This window comes from Triturus cristatus, chromosome 6 (assembly GCF_964204655.1).
Source record: "Triturus cristatus chromosome 6, aTriCri1.1, whole genome shotgun sequence".
Taxonomy (NCBI): domain Eukaryota; kingdom Metazoa; phylum Chordata; class Amphibia; order Caudata; family Salamandridae; genus Triturus; species Triturus cristatus.
Genome location: NC_140589.1, coordinates 1,769,511,516 through 1,769,525,914, shown reverse-complemented (window position 1 = coordinate 1,769,525,914; position 14,399 = coordinate 1,769,511,516). Strand labels below are relative to the sequence as shown.

The window sequence follows — 14,399 nt, the reverse complement described above, 5'->3', positions numbered from 1 at the left end:
AGCATCCTTGTAAGAAAGGAAACGTTTCCTTATGCCCATCCAAGGAACAGCCAGAGAAATGGCATCACTGGACGTCAGGCACTGCACATCACCGACAGCACAAGCGTTAGGAGGGTGTCACTAGGAGCAGGCTGAAGTACAATGCCTCAAATAGGCTGATTGCAGCAGGGGCTTAGGGCTCGGGCTGCTGAGGCCGTGCTGTCAGTCAATCGGAGGCCATCTGAGTCACCCAAACTGGGCATACTTTCACTTTGTCTTTGTGTTGCACCAGTGCCTACCTCTGCTAAATGTGGTGCACATTTGTGGGGCTGGTGCCCTGGACCCACAGAGCCTGTGCTTTGAAGCAAGGTGGACAGGAGGCCAGTTGACAAGCCGAGCCAAAGGCAACTTCTCGCAGACTTCCTATTCCCCTTCTGTATTTGGAGTGATGAGGGGGCGCAGCTTGTATTCGTGTAGGACGAAGGCCATGTTTAATCGTATTTCAGAGTTTGTTCATGTGCATATTTTCTGTGCATTTATTTTATTGATCTATTTATTTTGGATTTTTTTTAAGTACTACATGCTGCTAGAGGAACACTGACAGGTCTCCGACTGAAACCTTTGGGGATGGAGAGTCTCTGCACACTGGGGTCTTGTACCCAGACATGCAGAAGGTGTTGATGGCACTCAGTCCACAGATTCCCCTCAGGTAAGGGCTCTCTCTTACTCCCACTCTCAGCAAAGAGAGGCTAAGGATGGGACCAGCACAAATAGTTCTGTGTCAGGCCTGACGCACGCTGCCATCTGCCCTTCGGTCAAGACTTATTTGTGATGCCTTCAGCCAGTCCTGTTAAAGGAAGACTGCATGCCCCAGAATGTAGTGTGCTTAAGGATAAAGTCAGGACTGGCTGACAATGGCCCCTTGGCAGCCATTGCATCCTTGCCCGCACAGATGTCACATTTGATAATAACAAAACGTCTCATGAACTGATAGTGCTTTTCTTCTCAGCGGTAGTCATTTTATCAACTCTGAATGGTGGAATTCATTCACCATATAGAGCGAACCTAGGGCCTGTAGATCGCACTCAGATCACTGCAGCTTCTGCCCCGAATGAATCCACTGCTCCACTGGTTTGCACAAGCGCAGGTAGACACATGCAGCACAGAGTGAAACGAATTACCGAGGCTGGCCCAGGTCACTTCAGAGCGAGTAGCTCGCCAGCCACCTGTAAGTAGCTCGCCAGCCACCTCTAAGTAGCTTGCCAGCTACCTGTAAGTAGCTCGTCAGCCACCTGTAAGTAGCTCGCCAGCCACCTGTAAGTAGCTCGCCAGCCACCTGTAAGTAGCTCGCCAGCCACCTGTAAGTAGCTAGCCAGCCACCTGTAAGTAGCTAGCCAGCCACCTGTAAGTAGCTAGCCAGCCACCTGTAAGTAGCTCGCCAGCCACCTGTAAGTAGCTCGCCAGCCACCTGTAAGTAGCTCGCCAGCCACCTGTAAGTAGCTCGCCAGCCACCTGAAAGTAGCTTGTCTGTGTGCATCCTAAATTAGAAGCTTTTGATTGGTTGTGTCCCTATATTTGAGTGATAAATCATGCAGCATTGGGGATACTTATTACTAATATATAAACTTTGTTTTTACATTACTGCTGCCAACCGCGCCTGAAGCGATTATTTCTACTAATCTTGGTATACTCTAATATAACCCTGTCTGATGCAGTCACTTTTATAACTCTAAATATATTAGTAGCTCGTGATGAGCTTCATTAAACATAAGTAGCTTCTATTACAGAAAAGGTTGGTGACCTCATTCCGAATAGCGCCTTCGGTACTTGCTGCACCGCTGGAAGGTACACCCCTGATTCTGCCCAGGTTGAACCTCTCTGAATTCTGGGACTGGAGCTTACACTTCCCACGCGTGTGCTGTACTGGTTCTTTGTGTGTTTTGCGCTTGTCGTGCCGTTAACTGTGCAGCACTTGTGCACTGTGAGTGAAACACACACTGCTGCTGCTGCCTGTGCTGTGTATGATCTCTTCGAAGCCAATTCAATTGAAGTGCCTATTTATATCATATATTACCCATTGATGTCATCGGGGTGGGATGGAGTGGTACGGTACCCCGAGCAGCCTGGGCGAAATTCACGTCATTTCCTCTGCGGAAATCATGCATAAAGTTTAGCATAATGACATGTTCTTGTTTAAATGCTGATTTGACATTTTCATCAATTTTGTTGTGTGATCATATGGTTTAATCTTGGACATTTTGCACAACAATCGTAACTACGCAAGAGTACGCTAGCGTAAATTACATTTCACCTGGCCTCGTACCGGAACACCGAGGAGGGAAGACCAGGAGCAAGTTGAGTGAACGAGAGGGCCCCTCCCAGGGGACTTTGTAGCCCCCTGTGATTTTGTTTCGCCAAGGATTTGATTTTTAGGGGTGCTTCTTCCCAGATAAGCGGGTTTTGCAGACTAAAGCCGATTTCCTACCAAAGGTGGTGTACACCTTTCATCTCAGGCAGATTATTAATTGGCCCACGTGTTATCCGCCACCCCATCCTACCAGTGAGGAGGAGAGGTTACATAGGCTGGAACCCAAATATGCAGTAAGCTTCTATATCAGTTTCACAGAAGCGATCAGGTCTGATGGCCAACTGTTTGTTGTGTACACAGGCATCAAGAAAGATAAGGTGGTTCAAGAGAGAACTCTTTCCCACTGGATTGTACTATATATAAGGATCTGCTATGCACTTTCGAGGAAACAGTTGCCTTTGGGAATCTAGGCACTTTCCACCCGAGTTAATTCTTCCCCTAGTGGTGTACCAGGGGTAGATATCTGTAAAGCGTTGCCGTGGGCTTCCTTCTCACTTCAGCAGAGCTCTATTGTTTGGATTCAGAAGTAAAGAGGATTGTCACTTTGCCCACTCAGTTTGACAGGATTTCGTCTTTTCAAAAAGTTTCCTTCCGATGGAGGGTATTGCCTGGGATCCTGTTGTCAGGTCAGGAATCGGCAGGTAGAAGTATCCATCCGAGGAAAAAGCTACTTGCCTTTGGGAATGATGTTTCTGGTGGATACTCTATCTAGGCAGATTCCTCACTGATCCCACCCTCCTTCGCTAAAGAAAATTCAAAGGTCTTACAAAATGATGCCAATTTTTTTTTAACTGAGTTTTATATAGCGCAAACCCGACCCGGAGATATCAGGTATCAGAGCACTTTACATGAGCACCAGTTTAGTTACAGATGGACACATTCATTTTTCTTAGGCGCGGGGAGATTAAGTGATTTGCAGAGAATCACTGGATGTTGAGCGTCCCTGCGGAGACTCGAACCCGGTTCCCCAGCTTCTAGGTCGACTGCTCTAGCCATAAGACTACATCCGCTCCCCTAATTTAGTTTGTTGCACTCACCTATTTTCATCTAGACAAGTTATTCTCACCCCCACCTTGAAAGATGTGGTAAAAAACAAGGACTACTGACGGCGGGGTGGCAGGGTGGGTGCTATATGGCCCCAGTGACGTCACTACAACTCCGTTTCAAGCATCTGGTTGGAGCCAGCACTCCTTTTGACACTGGAGGGCTATGTCAGATGTTTCTTAATCTAGTCTGGTGCCTGGGATATCCAAAGGTGTGGAATCTGTAGGTACATAGAGTATTCACAAGAAAGATTGTTACCGAAGGTAAGTATGTTTTTTTGCTAATGCCATTGACAGGTGGTAGGATCTCAGATAACTTTACCATATTGCACCATCTCAGACTGACATGCATTTTATTTCCTTGTGTCATAATTGAGGCAATTTATGTTTGATGTTCTGAAAACATATTTTTTCCAGTTATTTCAATGAAAACCAGTACCCGGATGAGGCAAAAAGAGAGGAAATTGCCAATGCCTGCAATGCTGTCATTCAGAAGCCAGGTAAATACTAGTTTTATATTTACGCAAGTAGCAGAGTGGTGCCATGGATAACCAATAAAAGAAAAAAGTAATTTTTGCAATGCTGTTGATTTATATTTTCTTTTAAAGCCCAGTATTCACTGTCATTAACTAAATTCGGTCTGCTCTCGCTTTACTTTCTCAACTAATTGCTTATGCTTTACATTATAGACTGTCTTCCTCTTCCCTTCTTTCTTTTTTTCTTCCCTCACTCATTCTATATTTCCACCCTCTTGTCCTTTTCTCTCTTCTCCCCCTTTTAATTTTTTTCCCCTCCTACGTTTGTTCTCTAGATTTCTTGTCTTCCTTTCTCCCTTCTTCTGCACCATTTTCTCCTTTAGCTCCTCTACTTCGTTTTCTCTCATCCCCATCTCATTTTGCATGGCACCCTTTGCTCTCCATGCCCAGACTACATTTTGTATACCGTTTCATGCAGTGCTCCTCTGGTCCCTTACTAATAAAGATACATAGGCATGCAGAGAGGCTCAGTTTCATCATTTGAAACGTCAGAATCCCTCATTTAAGCATGCTAATACTTTATCTAAGATTCTTAGGGCCAGATGTACAACCATTCACTTTTGCAAGTCGCAAATTGCGGCGAATTGAGACTCGCAATTTGCAAATCGCAAAGGGGAATGTACAACAGTGTCTCAGACATTGTTTGCGGTTCCCAATGGGGTCGTAAATTGAATGCCTCATTAATATCATGAGGCAAGCGCAATTTGCGACCCCATTGGGAATGGCTAGCACTCCCAGGTCTGTGACTGCTTTTTAAATAATGCAAAAAGAACAATTGATGGACAGAATGCAGAAAAATGTCATGCATTCACCCCAGTACAGAGATCTGGGCCTAAAGCCATCGTTTTTTTGCTCACCATTCCATTCCAGTTTGGACCCAGCCATATGCAAATCAGTCTTAACCCTGTGCCTAATGGGAACAGTCCAGCCCGAACTGCCAGGCCAAGTCCTCCCTGGACTGGAAACAAGCATCCTAGGACCGGTTTCGCGGTTTTACCCCTCATCAGCCGGGATAGCTTGACTCCAGTGGCATGGAAAGCACAGGACCCAGGTCTGGGCATACCGTCCCACATTGTGTGTCTTTTACTTTCTCTCCCCAAGTGTGCCGGGTATGCCCAGACGTGGGTCAAGGGCTCACTGTGCCACTGGATTCAAGCTATCCTGGCTGATGAGGGGTAAAACTCCGAAACTGGTCCTAGGATGCTTGTTTCCGGTCCTTGGAGGACCTGACTTGGCACAGGGTCGAGACTGATTTGCATATGGCCAGGTCTAAACTGGGATAACATGGTGAGCAAATGAATGATGGATTTAACCTAGATCTCCTGACTGGGGGTGAATGTTTTGATTTGTCCTGCATTCCGTCCATCAATTGTGTGTCTTTTGCTTTTTTCAAATAAAGCAGTTTTTTTTAAAATGCAGCCCTTTTCCTTAAAGGAAAACGGGCTACATTTAAAAAAGAGAAATGAAACTTTTCTGTTTCATTTTTTAAGGGCAGGCAGTGGTCCCTGGGACCACTGACTGCTCTTAAAAAATATCTACGCACATACTCACAAAGGGGAAGGCAGGGGTGTAACAAAGGTCCCCGCAGCTCCCGAGCTCTAGGGGGCCCCTTCAGCACAGTACCCTGTTAGCAGAGCTTCTGTGTGGGCCCCATCATGCACTTTGTAGGTGTGACCCCTCAAATTTCGTTACGCCACTGGGGAAGGGGTCCCATGGGGACCCCTTCCTATTTGCAAGTGGTGTACCACCTACTTGAAGTAGGTGGTAAACAGAGTGTTTTGTGGCCGCAAATGCGGTCGCAAAACAATAATACATTGCATACCGACTCACTATTAGGAAGGGACACCCCTTCCTAATAGCGACAGTCGCAAACGCTATTTTGCGAGTCAGTGACTCGCAAAATTGCGTTTGTTCATGCCAGGAAAGTTTTTTGCTGTCGCAAACTGGCCGATCTCTCGTTTGCGACTGCAAAAAACTGTTGTACATCTGGCCCTTAAGGTTGTATAAAACATTCCTATCTCCTTTCTGGCTGTTATGATGTTTAAATGCAGAAAGAAAGATGCACATTTTCGAAAATTGTATGCTGTTTTAAACTATTATATCTAGTATGCTGTTGGGCAGAGCAAGAATTTATAAAAATAGTAGTAGCTAAAACAGAGTGCTTATGAAACAATACTAAACATATTGGTTATTTGGCAAAATAGTTCTAAAGGGTGCTACAAAAAATCTAAGTGGTCTGAATAGTTGTATTGGCACAAGTCTGTGTGATATGTGTCAGTATATCATTAACATCTTTTAACTTGACATGCCCACACACGTGACAGATATCTGAAACAGGAATATTCGTTTGTTACTTTTTTATTTAAAGACTACTGGTCTCCACAACCTTTCCTGCAAATTTTGGTTAACATTGAATAATAGTCAGTGGCGGATTTCCAAACATAGCTTTTAAAATGAAAGCTCTGCATGCAATAAATGCTGCTGAAACGCATGTAACATACGTGAAAATATTAATTTGGTAAACATAGCTCTACTCACGAAGGTTCGGGAGAATGACATAGAAGATGGAAGTAGTTTATCTTGCCAAAGTGTTGAGGGTGAATGCAAGAACTGCTGCCTCTCCAATAGCACTTTCTGAATCGACTTTTCTTTCTAGTCTTCCAGGCCATCAGGCTAGTGAGAAGCAAAGGATAAACCACAACTTTAGACTTAAATCGATTGTGGGTCTGGAGACCAGGAACAGGCAGTATAGATCAGTATGATAGTGAAAAAACATAATCAGGCATATATGAGGAACAGAGCTAGTTCAGGTGGAATCAAATGTGTGGAGGTGATGAATTCTAACAAGAAGAAACTTGGTGAGCGAAGTTAGGGCCATCGCAAAAGGACACATTATTTACTATTCCCAATCTTTACTTCAATGAGGTGGTCCTCTTCAGCAGACAGACAAGCTCACGCAATGCTTCAGCTTGAAGACTGATCCTGGACAGGCCCCTTCCCTCTCACGGTAATACCTTGGACCCGGATCTTCCCCTCCTACTGTTTTTAGTCTGTCTCCTTAACATCCTGTGAGCGGTCCTCCAACTGGAGTGTAGTTTGTTTGTCTCCTTAGATGACCAGTTAGCCACTTCTTGGCTCGCCGATGGTTACAACTGGGTCTCCAGTGACAGGGACTATAGCAGACCTAGCCTTGGTTGTTTGGGACTTCACTTTAATCAGACAATATTTACTCCCTTCTAGGCTTGTTTAAGGACTTATGTGTTTCCTTATGATTTGGATCTGCAACTGGTGGTAACGTTTCTCCAATGGCCATTTCATTTGGATGTCACTTCCTCTACTTAGAGCTCACTGGCTGCAGTGAAGCCACTCATTCAAATCAGTTGCTCTCTGGGAATTTTCTCTGGCTCATAGAACTATTTTGTGTGTGTCCTTAACCTTAGCCACCTTTTAAATCTCCAGTCTGTGAGGGAAGAACCCACCGTTAAAAAGTATTTGTCTTGCTTTACATTCTTTGCTATGTATCGTTCTAGTAATAGGTAAAGTTGATTTTGTTTACCTTGTTCCCGACATTCCAATACCCTCATAGCATACAATGACCTTTTCAAACTGCAATTATGGTCTTGTTAAGATTAGGTCTAGGTTGTTTTCTATTTCTAACCCCTGGGAAATCGTGCTGTCACATGAAGGACTTGTAGCAGTTTTTCAAAGCTCTTAAAATAATAGATGCCAGCCAAAAGTACAGATGTCGCTCCACCTTTCCATGGATGGATGTGGGCCAGACTCTGCTTCACTGTTTTCTGGCTTCCAGCCTGGCCACTTACAAGGTTATCTGGTCCTGCAATAGTTCAGTAGTCTGAGGGCCATTCATTAAGTCACATTGACTCATGTTGTGTCTGGGTTCTGACTCCTGAAGTACACTTGTCTGTAAGAATTTTATGGTTCGAGTCTGTTTTATTGTTTGTATTACAAGATACAACCAAAAAAAGTGCCAGCCGCACATATCCTATTTGGGCCATAAGAGTCGGGTATTGTTACACACTATTACATTGACAAAAAGAAGAGAACTAACAAATAACGAGAAACAGTCCCCTCACTCCCCCTCTTTCCCACACTCAAATGTATACCTTAGACCCTGCAAAGTTACTGGCTGGGTTAGAGATGTTTCCCTTTGGCAATCCTCATCTCGCCGGCAGTGCTTGTACCGGGGCATGAGCCTGGTCTCCAAGAATCAGGCGTCGAACCCTTAGGTTGTTATGGCTGGTCAGTTCGTAAAACTCTTTAGAAAACAGTGAGATAAAGGAGCTCCACAGTTCATGAAATGCCTTTGGGCGATGTTCCGCGGATAGGGTGAGTTTCTTCATCCCTGAAGTCCATCACAGCCTATGCAGCTATGTAGTGTTTGCGGGGAGTGTGGAAGTGCCCCAGTGTGTGAGAATGGCCTGCAGTGCTGCTCTGAGTGCTAGCCCTATCTGGCATCCCTGTCTAGATCTCGGCTGGTATCTGAGGAGGTTAGGTAGACCCAGTATTGTGTGTGAAAAAGCGGGGGAATTATGTGTACATATTCGTATCTATGACCGCTAAAATGTCCTCCCAGCATTGGGTCAGTTTGGGATAGGACCACAAGAGATGTAGTACTGTGCCTGGTGCTTTGCAACCCCGCCAACAAGTCTTGTTTTACGTAGGGTTCATTTTGGGTATCCTAGTGGGAGTAAGAAGTAAGTATGTGGTAACCTTAGTGGCTGTTTTGGTGCTTGAAGTGTTACTCGCTGTGTTGGGCTCTGTAGTGTATCTCCCCATAATTTTGCATTCCCTGCGCAGCTGAGATAAGAACTTCTCATTCATTGGCACTTGTGAAAGGAGGATGTAACCACTGCTCACGGTGGGTTGCTTAACCATTGTTGGGCCTGCAGATAACGGTGGCGTTTTAGCCTCTAGGAAACCATAAGCTGTACTTCAGTGGTCAAACGGGATTATCCTGCTTTCGTCAAAGAGATATCGTATCGGTTTGCACCAATTGCTGCCAGGCCGCGAAAGCAGTGGAGTGTAGGCCCGGAGTGAAGTCTATGTTGCCCTGGATGGGGGCAGGATTGTAGCCCGCTCACCCTGGTTCGCTGTAGAGTCTCATTTTGCAATTATGGCCATCGTGACTGGGTTGGAGTAGAGCCCCCATGCCCTGTGTCTGTAGGGCACCCAAGGGGTCCAAGCTATCGGGTGGTCCATGGATCACCAATGTTTCTTTGATGCACTCTGGTGCTATTCTGTGATATAGTGTAGGTGGGTGGTCTGGATATATCAGATCAACACCCTCCATGATAAGCTAGGGAACTGTGCATGCTAGGGCGCCTCCCATTCCACACAAATCGCAGACGTTCTTCCTGTAGGGTTTTTCGTATGCCCTGTGGAGGGTAAGCGGTAGGTTTAAAACGGATACAAAGACCTAGGGAGCATAGCCATCGTGATGTGGCCTAGCCGAGAGAAACGTAGTGTTTCACTTGAGAGAGGTCCATATTGACCTGGCAGAGTAGTGTCCGGTAGTTAAGTGTGACTGTTTCCGTAATCGAAAAGGCTATTTGTACGCCTAGGTAAGAGATAGATGTTTCGGCCCAGGTCAGCTGCTATTGGGTAGTCGTTTGTGACAGGAGGGCTTGTTGAGTGCCTGAGACTTCTGTAGGTTTATTTTAAACTTGGACGCTTCCCTGAAGAACTGCAATTCTTCCAAAAAGGCTTGCAGGGAGTGTGACCAAGACATTATCAGAGTGCAAACTGATTATGTTCATGGCACTAGCACGGTTTGTTTTTTGGGGGGGTTTTATGTTCCTCATCAGAGAAGAGCAGGAGAAAGATAGTCAGAAAAACGAAAAAGAAAAAGATCAGAAAACAGTGACAAAGGGAGAACACATGAATAAACAATCATTGGCAAAGCCTATAGGTCTAACCTTTGTGATCTATTTGTGTTGTATGCCTCAAGCAAAACAACACCTTTTACGCAGCTGCCTGCATCATTTTGTATGGGGGCGCACCAGAGATGCTTATGCATGGCAAAAAGACGCAGCCATTTAACAAACTATTTAGTTATCAATTGTAGTCGGATAACTAAAAACAAAAACAAAATGCACAAACGCATTTTTTTATGATAAAATCTTTTTTTATTGGCAGGTAAAGTGGATTCACAATTACACAGCAAGTCGCCTACAAACCAGACCGTGCTGGGCACGTAGGTTCTGAATGGGTTCGAGATAGAGCAGTGTATACTACATTATGTCCTTGCAATATAACAATAGCGCGACACAGCATGTCACCTACAACCCATTTGTGACTGGCCACATGTATGGGCAGGGTGACGAGAAGCAGTGGCTTGTCAGTGGGGGTGCAGAGGTCTTCTAACTCTGGTGTCATCTCAAAAAAGAAGCCAAATCTTTTCTACTGACAACGTTTTTACCTTAAGACAATATACCGGTCATATTGAAAATGTATAGACCGCAAACTACTATGGGGATTATCCTTATTCAAGACCAATCCGTGTTATAATATTTAACTTTATGATTTGTTTGGTTCTCACGCATGTTTTTCTCTTTTTTTTCCCCCCTTCAGATCAAATGTTACATTATCCCCTGTCATGTAAAGCGCTCTGATACCCACAAGGGTCACGTTCGCGCTATACAAAACTTTATAAATAAACGAAGCCATTGTCTATGATCCGGGATTTTATTTGTGCCCCAGTTTGTCATCAGCAGTCTGTGTGCGGTGTTCAGGGCCAGTGCTATCTGTTTACCTCTAAGTGTAGCGAAGAGGGTATGTGACTGCGTTAGGTAGTCCCAGAAGAGTGTAAGCGGGGAATTGTGGGATCTCTGTTTTAAAGGTGCTGTCGATGTCTCCCAGAACCTCCTCACAAAAAATATAGTAAGCTTGGAACAGTGCCATAAAAGGTGGAGCAGCGGCCCTGGGTTACTGCAGCCCCTCCAGTACAGGCAATCACACTATGCATTAAATTTTTGTATGCGTGCGAGGGTATAGTACCAGTACGTGATAATTATGTATGCTGTTTCAGTGTGCGCTGAGTTGTGTACCGTATGATGCACCCTGTAGAATATGTCCTCCCATTCTTTGTCTGTGAGGGTACGGTCTAGCTCTGATTCCCAGCGAATCTGGCCCTGGGTCTTGATGTTGCGGGGTGTACTCATCAGAGGAGAGGAGTTGGCCTAACGGCTAGGGCGGTCGACCTCGAATCTGGGGAACTGGGTTCGAGTCTCTGCAATGACGCTGAACATCCTGTGATTCTGGTCAAATCACTTAATCTCCCCGTGCCTAACAAAAATGAATGTGTGGCCTCATGTAACGTAACTGGTGCCTTGTAAAGCGCTCTGATACACGATTCGGGTCAAGTTCGCGCTATATTAAACTCTGCAAAAAAAATAAAATAAATAGATCTCAAAGATGAGCTTTTTAGCATCAACTTTGAGGAATAGCCACTTCTCGAAGGGGGTCATAGGTTGGCTCACCCTCGGGTGTTTCTCAGGATTGAGCAACCAATGCGTCAGCTGTGTGTAAGTAAATCGGTCCTTGTCTAGAAGGGAATAGTGTATCTTGAGCTAGTCAAAAGGGAAAAGACCATCTTGGTCAAAGAGGCGGCCCATTCTTTCTCATCTGCCCGCCTCCCACCGCTTGGCGATACCGGGGATCATGCCCGGGGGGAATTCCGAGTTTGTGAACAGGGGCGCCATAGGAGAGAGGACGGATGAGAGCCCCGACGCCTCCACCACCTAATCCCAAACCATCAGCGCTGGACTGGTCACGGGGGACGAGTAGAGTCCTCAGGCCTGGTGGGTGCGGAGAAGCCAAGCTTTGCGCCAAATGTGTGCACCTGCCACCGATCTGGTCCATGAAAACCCAGTGTTTCTCTGTTATAGGGTGATTTGTCTCCATCAAGTAGAGCAGCTGTGCTGCCTGGTAATAGCGTAGGACGTTAGGCCCCGCCAGGCCCCCTCCTGTTTTTAGTGTTGCAACAGCTGCTTTTGCAGTCTTGGCTTCGTTTTCCTCCATATGAAATGCTCTATCTTCCTTTGGAGGGTGCTGAGCACTCCGGGTACTGGGCACGGGAGAGGATATTCATTTTAACAGCAGCTATTCTGCCCAGCCATGAAAGAGATAATCTTTGCCATTATGCCAGGTCCATGCAAATTAGGACCATTAGTCTAGAATAGTTAGCCTAAGCTGTTTTAGTAAGGCTCTGTGCTAGAGCAAGTCCTAGATAGGGGAGGTCCACGTCAACCCTTGGAAGTTGAATTGTGATCGTAACGTTTGTTCTGTGCTTGGTGTCGCGATGAGATTTAAGATTTGCGAGTTCACACAGAAGCACGATGTGCCCCCAAAATCACGTAACTCTGAGATGATGGCTGGGAGTGAGGATCAAGGGTGTGCGATAGAGAAAATAATATCGTCTGCTGATTAAATGCTGATCTGCCCCAAATGTAATGCCCGACACTTGGGGCTGTCTCTCATTTTCTGCACGAACGGCTCCATGTACAGAGCAAAGAGAAGCAGAGAAAGCGGGCAGTCTTGCCTTGCTTGGTGGTGAAACTGCAAGAACTAACACCGTTCAACCGAACCCCTATGCTAGGGGTGCTATAAATGCTTTAGATCCACTTCTCAAACCGCCTGCCCACCCCAAACCGTTCTAGAGTTGCAAACAAATAAAGCCAGTGCACCTGGTCAAACGCCTTGTCTGCATCCACGGCTAGAAGCAAGGCCTCCTCCTTGGAGCAGTGCACCTTATCAATAAGATGGCACATGTATTGGGTGTTGTCCCCACACTGACGAGAGGGGATAATCCCAGTTTGACCCGGGTCAATGAGGCCTGGCATCGAAGGGTTGAGGCGATGTGCCAGTATGCTGGTAAACAGTTTTGCATCCCTGTTTAGATGGAAGAAAGGGCGGTATGAGCTACACAGCTTGGGATCCTTCCCAGGCTTAGGTAATACAGACATTGAGGCCTGAAGCATGGACTTCGTAAGAGTTCCCGTGTCGGCGAAAGAGTTAGAGGCAAGATAAGAATGGGGACAGTTCCCCCACAGAACAACTTATAAAAAATTGCAGTGAATCTGTCCGGGCCTGGCGATTTCAAAAGTTTCAGTCTTACGATTGCAGATATCACATCCTCTATTCGGATAGGTTGGCCTGCTGCCTCAGTTTCGACAGTGGGGAGAGGTGTGACCGCTGCCGCCATCACATAAAGCTGAGGGTTTGGCACCATGTAGGGGTCCCTCGCATATAACTCGACGTAAATGCCTGCAATTCCTCAGCTATGCCTCTGGCGTCGGAGAGCTTAGGCCCGAGCAAGGCTGGATGGACTAGACTGCGTGCACGTATTGCTTGCTGCGCAGTTGGTGTGCAAGCATCCCCCCCCCCCTTTATTGGTCCCCAGATAGAATTTTTGTTTGAGGTGTAGCATTGTAAATTTGGCTCTATCTTGGTCAAGGCGTATGCCGCCTTTCCTTCTCCAATTCACACCATACCGGAGGTGCTCCGGTACGCTTGTGGATAGATTCCAGCTCTAGCACTGACTTCTCTAGATCCTGTCTCATACTATTCCGCAACTTGTTGTCATGTGCAGCCTTCGCTATAACAGCTCCGTGTGCAACTAGTTTTATGGCCTTCCACACTGAAGCGGGGGGGAACGTGCCAGTGTAATTGTGGGCCAAGTAGTCCACTATCCTCTTCTTAAGTGCTGCTACCGTATCCAGCGAGTGTAGAAGTGTCTCACGCAGTCGCCAGGGTAGAGTCTGGGTGTGGGGAGTGGAAGTGAGCATGGTGAGTGTGATGTGGGCCTGGTCAGATAAATAGCGGGCTTAAATGGTGGAGGCCGTTACCCGGTCCCATACTGAGGAGGAGGCCAGAAGTGGTCTAGACGTGCGTAAGTCTTGTGGGCTGCAGAATAAAAAGTGTAGTCACGCTCGTCTGGGTTTTGCGAGCACCAAACATTGCTCAGCCTGCAATTGACAAGCCAAGCCAGCCCCTCAGGTGATGGGGATCTGGTGTTCCCTGTTTTTTGCCCCGAACTGTCCTGTTCCGCATTCATCACTACGTTGAAATCCCCGCCCACCAGAATTGCTGAGTCTGGGGAATGGAGTATTTTTGCTGGGGAGTCAGTTATGAAGTCTTCTTGTTGCTCGTTTGGGGCGTACAACGAGGCTACAGTGAGATGGAGTGCGCCAACTTGCAATCGGAGGGCCAGTAAGCGGCCTAGGACCACCCCGGTGAAGCGCTTAGAGAGAAGGATAGCTACCCCACCTTTTTTCCCTTTCCCTGATGACCAGAATTGCTGCGGGAATCTTTTGGTTCACATTCGGTGTGTGTCTTTGGGAAGTAAGTGTGTCTCCTGGATCAGGCATATGTCCCCTTGTGAGTGTTCTACTAAAGAGAGGACTGCGGTCCTCTTAACCGGATTGTTAATGACTCGAACATTGAGGCTAAGTA

At 46.3% G+C, this 14,399-nt stretch overlaps 1 protein-coding gene across 12 annotated transcripts in view; it reads left to right on the top strand.

Annotated features, from left to right (window-relative positions):
- HMBOX1 (homeobox containing 1) overlaps positions 1-14,399 on the top strand; it is a 395,810-nt gene that overhangs the window by 319,936 nt on the left and 61,475 nt on the right. For all 12 annotated transcript variants that reach the window (XM_085613049.1, XM_085613045.1, XM_085613053.1 and 9 more), the window contains one exon: positions 3,808-3,890. In XM_085613049.1, coding sequence (XP_085469175.1) covers positions 3,808-3,890 — 83 coding nt within the window. The remainder of the gene's footprint in view (positions 1-3,807; positions 3,891-14,399) is intronic.